Raw genomic sequence first — 18149 nt, forward strand, 5'->3', positions numbered from 1 at the left:
ATGCTTTCAAACTGCTAGGTTGGCAGAAGCTGAGACAAGTAATGGGAGCTCACTCCATTACGTGGTGCTATGGATTCAAACCACTGAACTGCTGACCTTGTTGATTGACAAGCTGAGCCACTGAGCCACTGTATCCCTTGCAATTGGCTAAACCAACACTTAAAAAGAGATTGTCTTCAAAAGTGTGCTAAATATGTGTCTGGGTATATGTGTGTATGCTTATATGTATGTATGTGTGCATGTAAGAAAAACCTACTAGCAAGCTACACTGGATCTATGGGATAGTTTATGGTTCATACCCTACAAAAAATCCTGACCACGGGAAGCCAAGGAGGCTTCCAATGAGACAGGCATCATTATTAACCCTGATTTCATGTGTAATTTTGTTATTTCTGCAAATAACAAAAAAATTGATCAGAACCTCCTGTGTAGGTAGGCGGGGACAGACAGATACAGTCAGAGATTAAATTTGTCCATCACAGTAAGCCTACATTTTGTTTATTCAAGCCTTTCTGAAGAAACTACAAATAGAAGACTTTCTGCAATGTTCTTATGAACCACACTTTATCAGTTGGGTTCACACACAGTAATTCATAAAGAATACATTCTATTTGAGGCTTTGGAACATCAAATGTGCTCAATTTTATATTGGATTTTATATGAAAATTCCGCGTCGGGCTCCAGAAGGAATCTGCAAAGTGGTTTGGAGCATGTGTAACTACAAATTTAGTCCCTTTCTGCATCTTTTAATTCTGCTCCAACTTTTGAGTAGTTTCACATTGGTACCTCATAAGAAAGAATTTTAGTAAGAATATAAGCCAGGAGCAATGAGCTTGTAATTTATATTTTATTTTGCACAAGCTTGCATATATACTGCACATACATTCAATTTAGAGAAGATGGAAGGCACACAAGGCAATTGAACTACTGTATCCTTTAAGTGGTACAAAGCAAAAAGGTAAAGATCTGGAGAGTATACAAAAGCTTAAAACGCACACAAAAAAGAGTTTTCCCACAACTCCTCCTCCCCCCAAAAAACATTTTTTTCCTGATTTCTTTTCAATTTAGTAGCTGCCAAGCTAGAATTGTAAGTTTTTCAGTCAATTGTCTACTGCACCTTTTTTCCCCTCCATACAGACAGGGGAGTCTTCATGTTTTATCACATCATCAATTAATATTACAGTACATCCTTGGCAATACAAAATTGTACACCATCAAATAAATTAGGATAAATTAAACCAATAAATTATGCGAAGTCTTCAGAACAATAGACAACAACAAACACCCCCCACAGTTGAAATTGCCTGTATCTAAATAATAAAATTAAAAATAATCCAAAAATTGAATTCATTAATTCAGTTATTGTACTAACTTCAAATTAAAGGGTTTTTATTATAAAAGAACTTTGATAATGCTATTTACAACATATTGCTAAATAATATAAAGGCAGTGTTTTGTAACTTTTGTAACTATATACATATGAGAAGTAGCTGGGACAACAGCAATATTTATGCCTTAACCTTTGATTCTTCCTGTTTATAAAGGTACAATATTTCTCTCATTCTTGAGTTCAGATTAATATGAATATCTTCCTGATAAAAATGTATATGTGTGTTTAAATTTTTTAAATAAATTCTACAGTATTATATTAATGTCTTAACAAAGTCTAGAGTAGAAAGACTGGGAACAAAATTTAAACTCGGCATCTTATCTACATTTTACCATATATTTCTTGGACATTTTTGCTGTTTGAGTAGAGAAAATAGCTGAAGATTTTGCACTTTTCATAGTTTGAAACAGAGTTAGCCCTAAGAAGATTCAAAGGTTAAATGACAGTTTATATCCCAGGTCAAACTCTTAATATTTTCAATGGTTTATAACCAACAAAAACTGTATTTCCTTCAACAGAACATTTAAGTGCAATATAGTAACTGTTTACTAATATAAACCAGTTACATTCATTAAGGGGAGCTTTTAAAAACAATGTTTATTAAAATTTCCAAACACAGAATACATATCCAAAAGAAGTCTTTGCACTAAAACACCAATAATCACTATATTATACACATGACAAATAGAAGAGGATTAAAAAAAAATTACTTTTCATGTACAATGCTCTTTTGAGGGGATTTGCAAACCACTTTTATATATATATATATAATTATTTATTTATATATATTTTATATATATATATATATTTATATCTTTCAGTTCTGCTGGTGAAAGTCCTATATTTAAAGCCACAAAATCTTCACTTTTACTTTTCACTTAATAGTAACCTGTGGAGGAAGGAATCCATTGCCAATAAATTACATTGTGCACATAGGAAAAAAATTCTGTAACGTTATGGAAAGTGGATCACTCTTCTCCTGGATACATGATGAGAGAAATCTATCTTTAAAAAGTATTGAGCTGGGTTTTAAAGAATGCTTTCAACTATCTATGCAGTTACTGCAGCAATTCCTATAAATTTAACAGATGTTCTCAGAATGTAATTATTAAAATCATATGCCTTTGTTCAAGAAGAGCCCTCAAGCTGAATATATACATTGCTTTATAAAAATTCCCCTTGGCTATCGATGTTCACCCACATACTCAATACAGTAACAATGATTCTGCAAACTTAAAACACTTTAAATTAATTAATACTCAGAGGCACAAAGCAAACCTCAAGAATATATGGGTGAACACTTCCTTAAATAATTGTTACCTCCTAATATCTTTCACTTTTATAAAATCATTTAATGTGAAGCGTTCCCATTACACAACCAGAGATACAGTAAGAATTAAGTGTTTTATAGCTGCAAATAGAACATTCTTCTCACAAAGCATAACAAATGTCTAAAATAGGTTCTTAATCTACACTGGAAAAATGTAAGCATTTCACTTCACACGCTTATTGTGTGTATAGGTATATATACATATACATATATATACACATACACACACATATATATATAATCAGCAGGTGTATATATGGTTATATATGTATGTATGTATGTGTATGTGTGTATGTATATATATGATAAAGGAGTCGTTCCCTGTAGCTCAAATGGTTAACTCCCTGCCTGGGAGGCAATAGAGCACAGGTTCGATTCCCAAAAACTTGGGTATGGCTAGCTGATGAGAGCTAAATAGCTTGAAATAGATCTATACTAGTCTCCCTTTATTTATTTATCAGCATAAATATAACATATATATATATATATATATATATATATATATATATATATATACACACACACACACACACACACACACACACACACACACACACACACACACACACACACATATATATATATATATATATATATATATATATATATATATATATATAATACGTATGAAATATTGCTCCTATACTACTGTTTGTTAGGCTAAGAAAACACAAGATATGCACCGTTACAAAAAATTGGCTTCTACAAGAAATTTTCAAAATTGAATGCTGCTCAAACAATTGAGAAAAAATAGTTTGCATTATCAAACTGTTCTAAAAATTATCTTCTTCAAAAACTTATTCTCCTGCTTTTGTTTTTAATTTTCTTTAAAAAGAGACAAAATGTGCATAGCTATCAACATTGTGTTAAACAGCTGGAAAAAAAGTGGAGAGAAAACTAGTGTTTATTGCATCTGGGGAATTGCGTGAAGGAAGGAAGGTCCAAACATATGAAAATTGTAAGCCACAGAAGGCACAAGAATAATTGTACTGGTTAAGGGAGAGTAACTGGTAATTTGAAGGATTTGTTTTATCTAATCCTTCTGCTGGTGCATTTAAGGTCTAGGCACGCACTATAAGCTCCAGTTTCTGTAGTAGGGAGAATAGGAAAAGAGGAGAAAAATGAAAATCAACACAGAATTTCCAGGTCATTCTAAAAAAGTGTTTTAAATCAATTTATCTACGTCAATTTCTTTTTCCTATATTAAAAGTACCTTCTGTCTTTTCTAACTCAGTCCCATCCAGTTTTGCTAACAAAAAAGTGGGGAGGGACATGGGACTGAAGGTATAAGTATAGGGATATCCGCAGGAATGGTCAAGAAAGGCAAAATACTGGTCTTAATGGTGTGATAAAAGCTCCACTCATTTTTTTTCTGTGTGTTGCATTGTATATAAACAAGCAGAGTTTTGACTATATTGCCATGGCGGGCCATCTTTTATTTTTTTAATATATTCTATGGACAATTTGAATAATTACTATTGCTGGACATGGCTCAGTTTTAGAATTGCTGCAGTGTCCTGACTTTAGAAGGAAAGCCTGCCTATGAAACCAACAGTAATCAGGTGCAGCATTATCAAAAATTAGAATACTCATGAAAAAAAAAAATCCATGTGAGATTCATGGAAATGATGTGACTACGATTCTCTCTCAAGAATCCTCTCTCTATTCTTAGAGAAATTGGATTATGGGGCTTTGCTTCATAAAATTGTTGGTCTGAATGCTTTCAAATTCCAAATCAATAAATCTATCCTCTCGTTTTCTCCTTTTCTTGTTCTTTTTAAATGGACAGGAGACATAGTAAGACAACTTCAGCGACTTGTGCTGTTCTAATGTCTCAGCATGGCAACAAAATCTATGGCACAAGGTGCTCATTTTATTCTTTAAAAATTGAATTCTAAAAAAAATCATTGGGAGGATGAAAAAATATCCTTAAAATAGAACAAAAATGGATATTTCACACTCAATGTGATGTGCTTTGGGAGGCACAAAGGCAACACAACTAACACAATGAAATTACAATTAAATAACTAGGGAATAATCAGCTAAGGTCTTTTTTAAAAAGCAAATCATGGTTTCAAGACAAATAGTGCTAAAGGTTACGGCACTAATGTTACTAAGAATGAACAGTCTTCAAAATGGTGCCTAAGAAATTAACTATGGCTTTAGTTGGGTATGTTTGGTTATGGCCAAGGGGATAATACAATAGGATGATAATAAAGTAAACTGCTAGAGGATTTCATGCTGTTTTGAATATGGAGAGAGCTGAAGAGCTTGCTGTAATAATATGAGGACAATGTCTCCTTTTCAAGCCTCCTGTACCTTTCCATAAATCTTTAGCAGAAGCAAGCTTCTTTCAAAATGAGACAATAAAAGGACATAATCATAACAATCATCCCCATTTTTAAAAAAGTTGGATTGCCTCCACATGGGCTGAAATAGCAACTCCCAGAAGGGTAGATATGTTTTCCCATAATCTTTTCTCTTTGTAAACTACTTCTTGTAATTTAGTTCTATTTGATTCGAACTATGAAGTTCCTTGTATATATCAGGGACAAGGAATGGTTTTGTAATGTTAGTTAACTAATATTTAGGATCTTAAATTATCTTCCAATAATGATTTTAGATCCTACTTAATAACTGACTTTAAACCAGTTCCTTATGTCAGATATATTGAGGAGCACACCAGAATAAAAATATCAAAAATAACGGTCAAGAAGAAAATCAAATATGGGAACCTATCCTGGATTAATAAACTGTTTTTTTTTAGCTAGAAGTATTACATATGAAAAGACCCACTGGACTTTTTCTTTAACATAGTGTGTGCTTTAGTGTATCTTACTGGCTTCAGCAAAGCTTTTGCATCAAGAAAACTGCTATTCTGCATATTGAGAAACCCTGTGTGTTTCTGTCACTAAACAAAGGCCTGTGCCCTCATTTTAAAAAAAATCAGCAGGTTTTAAGGCTTTTTACTGTCAACTCTTTTCATCATTTTTGTCTCTCAAGCAATATTTATAAATGAGGCATCATCGCAGTGACTAGTCAGCTTTTTTATTATCGTAATGTATATGGGGTAAACTTTTACTCTCCAAAGCCAAAATACAATTTATGTTTTGTTTTTCTTTAAAAAGCAATTTCAAGAAAGGGAGGGGAAAAAAAGGAGGATCCTAAAGAAAACTATCTGCTAAACTGTAAAACTGCTACCACGGTCAGTTAGGACTGAATCTGATTCAATTTCAAGGGGGAGAAAGGTAAAGATAAATACCAGTTCAGATAACAATAAATTCTTACTGCATCTGTACAAAAGACACAGAAAACAACAAACCCATAGTGCCATAACATAGAGATAATTCTACTACACACTACCACTTTCCCAAAGTGTGAAAAGAAAAAAAAGAGACCTCTGAAGAAAGCATAAACACATTCAGGGAACATTTTCTTCTTTTTTGAACTAGATTGTTGCAATTCATTTCAGCTAGATCCATACCACTCTTATTCCCGCTTTTCATTGAAATATCAACATTGTTTTTGTCATTTTGAGATGAAATTCCATTTTAGACTCCAGTCAGCATTCTTGTCCAGTAAATACCAACAATCATATCCAACAAGAAGTAAACATATTCTGTCCTTGCTGAAAATGGCAGCTTAAAATAAGCTCCTCCCATCAACAGCAAAGAACTTGCTGTGTTTGGATATTAGGACGTTTTGGGCTTGTCAGCCCTTGTGTCATCAACTGCTGGTGGGGATCTCAGTATGTAATCATGGTCTCAGTATGCAAGTAGATTGATGTCATAGAAAGTATGGAAATATTAGCAATTTTCAATAGCAGCTTTGCATTCGGTGTGTTCAGTTTAGCTTTATTGAAAGATGCCAGAAGTAGAACTCAGTGGCTCTTCGTTGCAAAAAATTATCTTGAAAATATCAGGACAACTCTGAAGAGTTCCATTTTTAATACATTATGCATGGCTCTCATGTTTTGCTTAGTTCAAACTTTTGCTATAGAATAGAAAGTATTTAATTACTTCTATTCATTGGTTATGAATTATGTAACTCTGAGGAATGAATAAAGTGACTAGCATTTATTTTCCTAGCCAATGGGACAGAAATACAAATTCTGCACAATGTTTAGGTGCAATCCAGTTCTCATGAAGCGTGCTCAAAACTTAGAAAGTTAGTTAGCACAGTTAAACAATTAACTGTATGCACAGTTTTCTTCTCCAGAGTTGTGCTTTCAGTATATATTGTGCCTAGTTTATTTCTTTAAACAATATTTTCTATAAAAATGTTTCTAATCCATTTCTAATATATTGAAAGTATTCTTGCACTCTGAGATGATGTCATTTTTGCCATAGTAATTTGAGAATAAAGCAAACATATATTACAATGCTTTTCAGATGAAAAAGTAGTTAAAACATGTTTCAGGTAAAAATATGAAATATCAAATATATACATCACGTAAAGATTTCAGAGAAGAAGAGGAAGATTACATTTGTATCAAATGCTATTTAGAAGATGGCCCTGACCCAACTATTCAATTTTATGAAGTAAAAGGGTACAATTCAGCCAAAATAAAACATTCATCAATCATCATACTTATCCTATAAACATATGGTTAGAAATAACTTCTGGACTTAGTCCCCAAATGCCTGTGCATGGGATTGCCCCTTTTGGATTCCATGGATTTCAATAGGAATTATTTCCCCATGACCAATAAAATAATTTAAAATGCTCCACTATGACGATAGACCATACAGCAGCAACCCCCCCCCCTTTGTTTTTACTATATGTAGAGTGAAATTCTATTAAGGAGTTAACCATATTACAGAATTGTATTAGCCAACCTACAAATTATCTTGCCTTCATTTGCTTTGCACAGTATTGCCTTGCTTGAAAGGAGAAAGGGAAACATAGCTAGATAAATATAGCTGAGGCAAACATCAAAAAATGAGTGCATTCCAACTTTGGAATTTTGGGTTCATCCAGTTTCATCTCCAGTCTACTTAATTTTGTATTCAGTCCCTCTAACATATGATGAGCCCAACATAGAACAGAACAGAACATACTTTCAACTCTGTGGTGCCTTCTGAGAGAACTTGCCACTACTTTTGTTTTCCCAAACTTCCTAACAACAGAAATTGTAGGTAGGTACCTCTCCCCAAAGCATGACAGTAGGGCTCAAGAAGCTTGAACATATGCTTATAGTAGAGCAAAAGATGCCAAAATATGGGCATACATTGTTCTCATAGAAGGAAAGTCATAAAGTTTAGAAGAGATGATGTCTTTTGCTCTCAGTTGAGAAAAGAAAAGAGGATTTATATATCTTGTACAGTGTTACACAAAAAGTGCACTTCCTTCATTAAGCAGTTGAACTAAAAAGTTAGAAACTTTAGCTGTGAAAATCCCCCATAGGGTTAAGAGCTTTTAATACAAACAAAGAGTCATCACCTTTTGTAGGATTTTACCATAACATCTGGGGAAAAATCAACCAGGTAATTAGCGATAGATAGATAGATAGATAGATAGATAGATAGATAGATAGATAGATAGATAGAGATAGGCTTGTACACACTTCAAATCATTCTTCTTCTCATGGGATAAGAAAAGGGACTGGAAGGGGAAGAAAATGCCCCAATACTGTTTTTTTCCCAAAATGTTAAAAGTCACAGGCAAAAGTAAAATAAAAGCTGGAGTTAAAATAATTATACACTTATTACTGACCTAAACTTATAATAAATCACAAGGGATTCTGATCTGATTTCATATATGAAATTAATATAGAAACACATACACACACATTCACACATAGCTTGGGCATAAAAAAGGGAGAGTCTGCTACTTTTTTTTTAATACATTCATAAATAGCGGTTGAAAATCTCTACTCATGAAGAAGCTCTTGGAGGCAGTTTGGGGATTTGAAAATCTCAGGAACTTCACTGTCCAGCTTACAGATGACCTTGTATATGGCCTTCTTCCAGGAAGGATCAACATCTTTGCCTGCGATAATGGCATTGAAAAACTCTCGTAATGTGATCTGAGCCACTTCCAGGAATCTCTCTGGAACCTGCTGATACAAGGAGACAATGGCATTAATAAAAGTTTTCAGTTTCAAGTCTCTGGATCTTCAAAGGAAACTGAGCTAAGTCCTTGCTTTCAAAAGGGAGCTTACATAGCACCTGCATTTTCTAAATGTAGCAGGACTCTATTCTCTTAGGCAAGGCTGTTATATATAGTACAATAACTTTTAAAACATGTGTTAGCTAGCTTTGTAAAGATGAACTACAGAATGTTAGTATTACAATATGAACATCTGGGTTTAGAGGGTGCTGTTTTTATAAGATATAATTAACAAAGGAGGGAATGAGGGGGAAAGGTGATTGCCTTGAGGTCTGCAGGATATAATGCTCATATATGAATTCATTATTTTTCCCTAAGAGCATTACGCATGCGCTGAAAGTAACCTCTGGTCTTTGTCTCTGTGTGTTCCTGTGGTACCAGCTAATGCTAAAAATCAGCAAAAGAAAAGGGCACCTATGCATTGTTTCTGAGAGAATCCGATAAAGCTTCACTCTCAACAGCTTGTTTCAGAAGTTATCCAATTTCTGGTGATTCCATAATTGGTCCCTCTTCAGACTTAAAGCCTTATTTAAATGAGTTTGTGCAGCACAGGACTCTGTATATGTGATGGTTATGGACCCGGAATAGATAAGATACAGCCATTTAAAATGTGTTCATTCACAACTTCCAGCAGCCCCAATTGGCATGGACAATATATAATGTTTTGAAAATAAGTGATTAAGAATGTTTTGTTTTCATAACATTTCATGACTGTTACTTTGGAGAACAGGAACTTGTTCCAAGAAGACAAGCAACCTTGAATCATTCACTATCTTATTGCTACCTTTCCATTTTAAAAAGCATGTACTGAGTGTAGATTGATGGCTGCATCAGTAAGTTGCAAATCTGTGAGTAATCACTGGCAATGTAACTCTGAAAGCAAATATCTTTCAGCTGCTTAGGCTGAGTAGTTTCTAAACCCATTTTTCAACATCTTTTTGCAAGAATTCCTCATATTAAGATGCAGCTTAGTGTTAAAGTTGGATAGAAGGAAAATAATTACATTGATTCTTTAACAAAGCTCATGTTTTACTTTAAATAGGGGATCCAATTTAACTTCTGGCATTTTCATGAAAAGTTCCTGGCTAGCAGAAGATTGAGATTCTTTTCTGGAAAGCTTTTGCCAGAAAAGAAGACAATTTTGATGAGACATATTGACAGCTTGACCCACATAAAACATTTTGATATGTTTGTTCAAAGTATGGACTTGAATTTAGCACAAGTGTAAGTACTACCTGGGACAGCTGATCAGTGAATACTAAAAAAAAATACCCAAACAAAAAACAATATAGTCTTCATACAAGAGGGCAATTGCCTCAAACAGTAGTAGCCATAAAGTGTGTAATTGACATATTTTTTATTAAAGAAAGGAAAAAGAATCAAATAAAATATAAGCCCAAGAAACAATTCTGTACGTAGGATTTCTTTATACATTTCTGTAAATGGGTTAATTTTTTTAAAGGCCAAAAACACAGCTGCAAGGGAAAAAAATCCTGAAATAATATAAAGGGAAAAAAAGTGAGGTAGGGGTCAAATAAAAGTCAACTCCTTTGTTACATCCATTAAAAAATAGTGGCAGAAGTTTTCTTTTATTTATAGGGATCAAGTAGCTTTCCAGAAAGATCCATACAAAAATTGATTTTCTCCCCCCCCCCCCACTTCACACACACACACACACATTGTCTGCAATTCCACATTGGCTAATAAATCCGTATGCCCTATTGTTGCAAAGGTGTTGGCCCAAATGTTTTGCATCCTACATGGAAAGCTTGAAAATTTAGCTTCTTCTACTATACACAATGCACTGAAGCTTTCTTGCCACTGTAGCAGATCAAACACAAGCACTTCACAAATAAGATTTTGCCATGAGGCAGACATGTGATCAGCAGCTACTGAAGTCCACGGTGGTTGCTTGAATACACTCAAAGGTGGAATTTGTACCCAAACACCAGACACATTTTGCAAAAATAAATTGATTTACAATGCAAAAGAAATACTAAGTGAAAACAGCTAGAAAGAGGATGGAGTCAAGACATAATTTGTTGTCACTGTAAAAAAAAATCCTTTTAAGCAGTCAACACATTTGTTTTATTCTAATTATATAAATACTGAATCTAATGATATATGATGCTTCTAATTGCTAGAATTATAGAAATTCTTTCCTAAATCTTGACAACACGTTACCATTAAATGTTGTACACAGTAGAAGTGCATCTGAACGCTTGGGGAAGGTGCGAGACATTTGCTAAATTTTGTTTTTATATATCTCTTCCTTTGGAACTGTGACATAGGTAAGGAGAAGGCAGACAAATGTCAAGTTGTTTTGTGGGTGCTATTAAAAAGGCATATTTCCTATAAAATATGAAGCTGCCTTTTGTTTTTGTTTATTTAGACTAGGGACATCTACTTTCTGGAGTTGTCAAGATTGTGGTTTAATGCCATAATGGTTTTATTTCTGATTTTCTTCAAGTGCCACTTTGGTAGAAGAAAGCAATTATTCAGAAGCATAAGTAAAACCCTCAGAAAATATGGTAAAAGATGGACTTATAAAGGAAGAAAACATGAAAGAATAGCTGACTGAATTCTCTATATCTAGCTGTAGGCCTTTAAATGAATCGCTGGAAAACCAGGGTCAAGCAGGTATGACGAAAACAAATTTGCCAGGCCATCAGTGCTATTTTTTTGTACTAAGGAATAGAAGAGACACCAACTTTTCACAGACTGATGCTTCTCCAAACATTTAGAACTATGGTTCTGAATATTCCAGTTAACAGGGAAGTAGAGATTATCACAGTCATCTATAGAAGGTAGGACTATAAAGGCAAATTCTTAATTATCCTAATTCCATACAGTATATAAAATTTAAACTTCATAAAATTCAGAATGTGTTTGCTATAGCTCCATTCATCCCCATCACCATAGACATTACTGCCTTTTCTTACTCAACTTGACTTTAAAGTAAAATCAGATGACCTTACATCATTAATCTTACATTCAAAATTGTAAGCCACCTAGAATCATCTTTGGCAAAACGGGCAGCATAATAATTAATATTATTATTAACAATACTAATGACACATTATTAATAATATTTATAACTAATTAATAAATGTGACTATGTACAGGTAGTCTCAACTTCCAACAGTTCACTTAATGGTTGTTTGAAGTTACAACAGCACTGAAAAAAGTGACTTCTGATCACTGCAGCATGATCACATGATTTATACTTGGATGTTTGACAACTGACTCACATTTATGACACTTGCACTGCTCCAGGGTCATGTGATCACCTTTTATAACCACCTGATGAGTAAAGTCAATGAGGAAACCAGATTCACTTAACAACTGTGTTACTAATTTAACAACTGCAGTGATTCACTTAACAAAGGTGACAAGAAAAGTTGTAAAATGGAGCAAAACTCACTTAACAAATTTCTCACCTTGCAATATAAATTGTGGCTGTAAGGTGAGGACTACCTGCAATTGCTTAAGGATAAACAATATTTTGCAAAATTTACAATGGTTTGTGATGAAACATTTTTATATTTTGCTTCTGAAATCAGAATGTAAGGAACATTCTGAAAATGTAACTATCAACTAATAAACATGAGAGTAATCTGTGTAACCAGTTCCACAATTCAACAGTTCCTACAATTCTGTGAAAAACTGACTGGCCTAAGGTTAACCAATGAGCCTACATACACATACATACACACACACACACCTCCCAAAACACACACAAAACATTTGATAGTAAGGAGATATGGGAAGAAGATATTAAAATACATATAAACAAATGTTCTAAATGCTTTATTTTCTAAAAATAAAACATTTTTGGTGTCGTGGTGCAGGTACAGTGTCTACTACAATAAGCACTAGAACAGACCAAAAACAATAGGATTCCTTAGGAATCTAAATCAAATTTAACTTTATATAATAAATTATCTTCAATCAGAATAAAGAATTGCCAAATCTGGAGGTCACACTTATGTAGTTAACTTACATGAAGTCAGGAGGAGCATAGGTGGCTGTTACAAGTAATAATAAGTAATCCTTGCTTAATGACAGTAATTAGGACTGACAGCTCCATCGCTTTAACAGTGCAGTTGTAAACTGAGAGATTGCATGACCATACCAACTTGTAACTGCAGTTGTAGCAGTCCTAATTGTTGCTAAGTGAATCACTGCATGTCATTAAATGAGGCTATCACGTGGTCATCATTTGTGACCTCCTGGCCAGCTTCCCAATTAACTTTACTTGTTGGAAACCAGGTAAGAAAGTTGCAAAGAGTGATTATAATGTCTGCAGGATACTACAATCATCATAATTATGAGCTGGGTGCCTATAAGATGCGGTAATACCAGAACTATGAGGACTTGTCATAAGTGTCTCAAAACTTCATAACTCTGAATGGTCCCTGAATAAATGGCCATTAAGTGACAACTATATGCAATGCATAGCTTCAAAAAAGGTGCTTATAAAGCATGTGGTACAAATTTCTATAAACTAACAATAATCCCTCTAAGACAGGGGTGTCAAACTCAAGGCCCTGGAGCCGGAGCCAGCCCCCAGGGTACTTAGATCTGGCCCCTGGGGCTGCCCTGGAAACAGTGAAGGATCGGCCCACAGTGCTTCTGCCAGAAAAAACGGGCTCCTAAACTCTGTTTTCGGCTGCCACAGCCTCCTGCAACCCTCTGTCAGCAAAAACAGAGCTTTGGGAGGGCTGCCCACAGGAGCCCATTTTGCTGGCAGAGCACTTGGGCCACCACAGGTGCCCCCAACACAAGTGACATTGAGCTGGCCATGCCCACCCTGGACATAATCCTGATGTGGACCTCAATGAAATCGAATTTGACACCCCTGCTCTAAGAGAAATATCTTAGAAAGTTTCATAAAGGATTATTTCAAATTTGTGATAGCACAAATGGTATGTCATCTGCAAAAGAATGGCCCCCAACTCTAAAATGCAAAACTGTTTCAAATGTAGTAGTTTTCAGTATGTTAGTGCTTCAAAGCACAATCAGTGATACCACTCCTAAGAAGTGATGGTTGTGAAAGTATGTATCTTTGTTCAGATGGCTATGTTTGTGAGAATGAAAGTTCTGGGATTAGAAGAAAAAGGGAGCAATATTTTATAACGATATAATTAAAGATAACTGGTAAAGTTAAACAGAAAAAGATAAAGCAATTCTGAATTCTTAGAAGTAGAAACTTCATAAATAATATGCTGAAGAGATTCACTGAAAAGCCTTTTGGGCTCCGCATATCAAAAATTCAGAAAATGATGGTGTGTTCCACCTCTCCCTCACTGAAGAAAACTGAAACAACTATCTCTCACCACTCTATTTAGGCCACCTTGAACAGCAATACTTGGTGGTACCAACTGAAGCCCAGGCCTCATTTTCAGCCTTATTGCCACCGCTATGACTCAAAATACTGCCTCACATTCCCCCTGCACATGAGCCTCAGGTAATGATATAATCAGCCTGTTGCCCAGTTCTCCTCAGGATCTGCAGTGCTGCTTATCTTTAGGCGGTGTTCTCTTTCTTTTGACAGGCCCCTGAGGGCTACCCAAGACTGCTCCGCACAAGGCCTTTAGTGTTGTAGTAGCTTCAGAGAATGATCTTCCATGGTCTGAAAACCATGTGAAAGAATGTCCCCATTCTTGTGTGATTTTCATATGCTCTAGAGGTTGCGCAAGAGTACACATCATTTTCACCCAGTGGCCACAACCTGCAAAAATTGCACAAGAACAGGCATTCTTTTGAAAATAGTTGTTGTCAGATGTTGAACACTGGAGTGTCACCCAAATTGGCATGGCACCCTTGACATGTGTGTTATAGTTTGCCATCACTGACCTATAAATATAAATGTTCCTCTCACACATATGTGCTAGTCGTTCCTAGCTCTAGGGGGTGGTGCTCATCTCTGTTTCAAAGCCAGAGAGTGAGCGCTGTCTGAAGACGTCTCCGTGGTCATGTGGCTGGGATGACTAAACACCAAAGGCACACAGAATTCTGTTATCTTCCCACCAAAGGTGGTTCCTATTTTTCTACTTGCATTTTTACATGCTTTAGAACTGCTAGGTTGGCAGAAGGTGGGACAAGTAATGGGAGCTCATTATGCAGTGTTAGGGATTCAAACCGCCAAACTGCCGACCTTTCTGATCGACAAGCTCAGTGTCTTAGCCACTGAGCCACTGCATCCCTTCACTGACCTATACTGAATGCTTTTTGGTACCTCATGTGTAGCCAAAATAAGTGACCACATGTAATGTTGCCTTTGAGTGTTACAAAAGTTTCCTGCTCCAGGTTATTTTTTTTATTATTAAAAATCCAACAAGCTTGTTCCTGTCAGGGAGCCTGACTTATTCCTTTGTATTGCATATTAACATTATGAGGACTCAGAATGTTGGGGGCAATATGCTGACTCTGTAAATCACTTAGAAAGGGGCTGTAAAGCACTGTGAAGCAGTATATAAGTCTACGTCCTATTGCTAAGTTAGCCAGATTTAGTTTGTAAGCTTCACATTATTGCCTGGGTCTTGTTTTTTTTCTTCATGTTGTACAAGCTTTCTGAAGTTTATTTTCTTTCTTTTGTTTGCTTGTTGTCAAAGGCATTTAAAATCTCTGAAGAACCCTTTTCTTTCACCACAAACCATAGGATTGGATGGCATGGAAAGATTGCTAAGTCGGGAGACGTAATGAATGTTGCCCTTCTTTTACAAATTTAGCACTGTTCAATGCTTAATCTAGCAGACTGCCTCCCCTTCCCATTTCATAAGGTGCATGCCATAATTTCTTAAGAGAATGCACATTCTGAGGCAAAATATCTAATTGTTTAAATGGATGAGTGATTAGAGAGTTAGATGATCTTTTTTTTCCTAGTGAGCAAATAACCAGTCAGCTGTGCTAATTGTGTGTGTCTGGGGGCAGCTTTTCCCTGATCCTAAGTAAGAATGACCTACTAAGTACATCTTTACACCTATTAGATTGAACATCTCTCCAGCAGAAACATCTGCAGAAACAATGCCTCAGTGACAAATAAGAGCCCCGTCCAGATTTCTTTTTATAGACTCAACAACAATCCCTACTATGAACCCAGAACATTTTCCTAGCATCAGGTGGCTACAGTCAATCAAATAATAATACTTGACATTCATTGGGAAGAAAGACAATGCTGAGAGGAGGAATGAGTGGTGGACTTCAGACATACAATCTTCTCTCAGAAAAGGAGAAGACAATGTTCCTTGTAAATTGGAATAGCCTGAAAAAAATGGATTAATGTGCATATATGGAAGAGAAACAGAAGTGCATGTGACAGTATTATTAGAATGATTTCCTATGGTGGGGGGACATTATAGTAAAACAAATAAAGAACAACTTTTCTGGTGACCACTGATAAATATGGTGTTTGCTCCTATGGCTCCTACTGCAGTCACAGATTTAGCAACTGCTTATCCTTCAAGGCTTCTTTAATATAGGAATTTTCCTGTCAGGAAGGAGAATAGAGATTGGTGGGAAAATCTTGATTCACTTGATCTTAACTTCAGAAAATAATCATAATATTACATGCTTGCCACATTTTATGAACAAACTCAGGCATGGTTTTGATAGAAATGCAGACTAATAATGGAAAAACTGTTGCTTCATGAGCATAAGCAAATATCCTTGTTTACAATCAGGCTTGGTATCCATCTAAGATAATACATACAATCTGGTTGTCTATGAATCATGAATAAATGATTCAGAAATAAACTTTGATTACAAATTCATTAGTTGACGTTAGAAATGTTGCAAGCAGATAAAGGTCTCCCTGATGTAATCATTTTTTTCTATAACATTACAGAATTCTCTAATATTATGTCATAAAGTTCACAAACGCAACCTATCATAATACATAACAATTTAAATAAAGTAAATAGACTGAAAATCATGAAAATGCTTAAAATTAATAAAATAGGCTTTATGAACATCATAAGACTTTATTTATCAAATTTAGAGATTCCCTATCTCCTTCTCAGACAGGCTCTGGGCAGTCTACTACTACTACTACCACCACTACTACCACTACTGCTACTACTTCTGCTGCTACTACTACTACTACTATTGTAGTAATAACTGTAGCAGTATTGTATTTATTCAACATGGAACTTTTAAAACCAAAGTACAGAAAATTTTAAGGAAGGAAGGAAGGGTTATTTTTCAGATGCGATATAATGCCGTTATAGCACAGTTAAACACATGCAGAAGTTTCTCCAGTGAATATGTTGCTTAATATAGAGAACTGAAAGGTACTTTTCAAAATTATTCATTGGGACTATTGTAGATTTGCAAAGAAAATTTCTCTGCAACCACATTTAGCATGATAATCCTACAGTTCCATGAACAGGACTTAGATTTGTTCACCAGTAGGTCTTTAGGTTTCAATATTTTATCAGAAAATAATGGCCACTGAACTTGAAGGAACTTCAATTTGTGTAGATGCATATAGGATTATGCTGCTAATCCTTAATCTGCCAGCAACAAAAGTGTTTGTCTACTAGACAGAATTGTACTGATGCCAGAGCTTCAAATGGGATGCTTTACTGGCAGTCCTTCACTCCCCACTTTTGTCCCTGTCTTTTCTTGGGAGGTTTATTTCTTTATTTTTATTTTTGCCCGAGCAGCAAAGACTTTCCCTCCCCCCTCCTCCCCCCCAGCCCCCTCCCTTCTCCTCCCAGTTGCTTTACCTTCAAGGATGATTTGTTTTATTAAACTGACTGTCCCCAGCCTCTGCAGTACATAATAAAAGCCTGACATAGCAGCCTGCCTGCCTTCTGTGTCCTGCAGATACTCATCATAAGTGTCAGGACATACCAAGGTTAGCGGTCACTGGAAGTGTGCTGGCTGGCTGCAGCTTTTGCCAAACACACTTGGCAGCTGAATGAATGTCAGAGAGAATAGAAGGAGAGTTACAAAGGTTAGCAAGAAGGCAGCCTTGTCTCCACTTTTCCCCCCTTCTTTCTTACATCTCCCACCTTCTCCCCTTTTGGAGACCCTGGCCCATTTTTGAAAGAAATATCAGTTTGTAGACAAAAAAAATATTCAGCAGTTCCTTAAAACTTTTTGACCAAAGCCTTTCTTTTCCCTGCCTGAAGTGTGTATGTGTGTGTGTGTGTGGTGTGTGTGTGTGGTGTGTGTGTGTGTCAGAACTGATGTTCTTGCTATTTTTAGACACCCATGTGTCTTACCTAATTCTATTGTTCTTTATTAGCAGCAGAAATTGATTTCATTACTTTAAGGTGGAAAAAAGAAGCAACCTGCTCTGTTTAAAGG

The 18149-nt window shown here is 35.5% G+C and overlaps 1 protein-coding gene across 5 annotated transcripts in view; it reads right to left on the reverse strand.

Annotated features, from left to right (window-relative positions):
* Positions 1-4111: 4111 nt before the first annotated feature.
* The window catches only part of PROX1 (prospero homeobox 1), a 73039-nt gene continuing 59001 nt past the window's right edge, over positions 4112-18149 (reverse strand). For all 5 annotated transcript variants that reach the window (XM_032214908.1, XM_032214912.1, XM_032214909.1 and 2 more), the window contains one exon: positions 4112-8778. In XM_032214908.1, coding sequence (XP_032070799.1) covers positions 8593-8778 — 186 coding nt within the window. In that variant the 3' untranslated portion in view covers positions 4112-8592. The remainder of the gene's footprint in view (positions 8779-18149) is intronic.

The sequence above is a fragment of the Thamnophis elegans genome, chromosome 4 (genome assembly GCF_009769535.1).
Source record: "Thamnophis elegans isolate rThaEle1 chromosome 4, rThaEle1.pri, whole genome shotgun sequence".
In the NCBI taxonomy this organism is placed as follows: domain Eukaryota; kingdom Metazoa; phylum Chordata; class Lepidosauria; order Squamata; family Colubridae; genus Thamnophis; species Thamnophis elegans.